This window comes from Echinococcus granulosus, assembly GCF_000524195.1.
Source record: "Echinococcus granulosus chromosome Unknown EG_S00188, whole genome shotgun sequence".
NCBI lineage: Eukaryota > Metazoa > Platyhelminthes > Cestoda > Cyclophyllidea > Taeniidae > Echinococcus > Echinococcus granulosus.
In genome coordinates, this window is record NW_020170568.1 from 110,131 (window position 1) to 112,070 (window position 1,940).

At 43.1% G+C, this 1,940-nt stretch overlaps 1 protein-coding gene across 1 annotated transcript; it reads right to left on the minus strand. All coding sequences in view use genetic code 11, as the record gives it.

Moving 5' to 3' along the window:
* Window positions 1-920: 920 nt before the first annotated feature.
* On the minus strand, window positions 921-1,313 carry EGR_10086 (hypothetical protein; the record flags this gene model as incomplete). Its single annotated transcript, XM_024499335.1, has 2 exons — window positions 921-1,001; window positions 1,287-1,313. The coding sequence occupies 2 exons, from the start codon at window positions 1,311-1,313 to the stop codon at window positions 921-923; spliced, it is 108 nt and encodes a 35-aa protein (XP_024346261.1).
* Window positions 1,314-1,940: the final 627 nt, after the last annotated feature.

Below are 1,940 nucleotides of genomic sequence, written 5' to 3' on the forward strand. Positions count from 1 at the left end.
AAACGTGGTTTCAAGATACTTGCAACTCTGCATTTATTGGTCCCAAGTAGAGCGCCAATAACCGACACTCGAGTACCACAAGTAAATGTCTCCCCATGTATCTTGCGTAAGGGTGCTTGTGCTTCCAATCAGTTAAGTGCCGATTCACGGAGAGGAGAGAGAGCCACACCCTACACTGACTCTACATTTATTGTCACATGCGTCAAGCTACGCAGACTGAATAAAAGGTAAAAAGTGAACTTGGACTTCTGTTTTACGTTTTGTTTTAAGTAACTCGGATTTGACCTATCATTCGCCCGTATACTCGACAGTGATTTGAGTTCATGCATCGCGAGTTTAAGCTTCTTTGCGTCATCTCGGCCGCATCTACTAATGGTGAATCCAGGCGTCTACAATTTATTGCTCAATGAGTGCTGCAGTTTTAATTATCAGTTCTCAAATGGCAGCTCAATTCTTATGGCGCCGGGCATGGTCCGTAACTCTCTTTTCCCACATATCTTAGATTTGTTATTCGAATGCCCATGTCGGGCTATGTGGTATAACCGCAGCCTCATAGTTGACACCCTACGAGCAAGCGACTTGCCTCTTATAGTAGATCGCCTCCGATTTTCTCCATTTTACATGCGCGACGTCGTACAATACGAAAAGGATTTTTACATTTTGATACTTCCCCTTCAAGGAGGCTATGATATCTTGTAATCCTTAGGTTTGCAGTTTTTTTTTCAAAATCAAAAAATATGTGTTTCCTGATAATTGATATGTTAATGGTTTTAATGCGGTTTTATTACGTGGTTAATTGAATTTTTAAAAGTTAGTTGGTACCTCTACATTGTATGATGATTGCCTATTGCCTGGGTCCATTGCCCATTGGTGGGTGCATTACAACTTGTTGAAGTGGTTTCCAGGCCCCTAACTACAGGTCAGGGAGCAGAGGAACGAGAGACGTATTCGCACAGAAATCTGACCTGATTGACGATACGTGAGGTCTCCTTTTGCACAACCTGCATTCGAAAGGCAAAATTTATGCTTATCTGCTTTGGACTAACCGGAAAAGACCTGTCTTATGCAGGGAAATGGTGTGGTGAGTGTTTTAGGGGACATATGTTGGCATTCCACTGCATTTTACGGTACACCATTGCTGTAGAAATTAAATAAGGAAATGCCATTTGGGAGAAATACTTCTTTACCCCGATTGGAAAATAAGCATTGTTCGACTGAGCAGGTAGGCTCTAGCGCTGGCGTCAGCTTGGTGTTGGTAAAACTTGTGCTGCAAGATGAGGGGTCACCTGTCGCACGTGGATATGCAGCCACATGTGTTAGCCAGAACATTAAAGGAGATGCTTACAGAGCACGAGAAAAGAAGTGCGATTCCTTCATGAGTACTAAATGGGAGAATTTTACGCTTGACGAGTGGTCATTGAGGTAGTCGTGTTTCTATCTTGGAGTTTGTTTAACGTGCAACGATAATGGGTGCTGTGTTGGGTGATGTCATGCCAGTGTGTGGCATTTCCTTTCACCCTACTGACTTACTGCAGAAGTGCAACGAGCTATTTTGTTCAGTTAGCTGCCAGATTCAGGCAGACCGGTCTGCGTAGACAATTTGGATTTAACCTGCATCATATGTGATTATGTATTTGTTTGTTGGTTATTTGGCCAGTCGTTTGGCCATTTAAATCTTCTGCGAGGTGAGGGATATGGGATTGCAAGGAGCGCCTGACGTTCGAGAGAAGAAAGTCTCTGCTGTTTAGTTAATAAGGTTAGTTGATTAGTTTGTGCTAAGTTAAAAGGATTTTTCGCCAAAGTTGTGCACAGACATTGAGGCAAGTTATTCACTTCCAAACTGACGTTTGGCTGCCATGAAGCTGCGATTGGGTATGTGGGAAGGGGGAGGGGGAATCTAGTAACACGGTCATTGAAATAGCCAGATGTTGTAATCACTG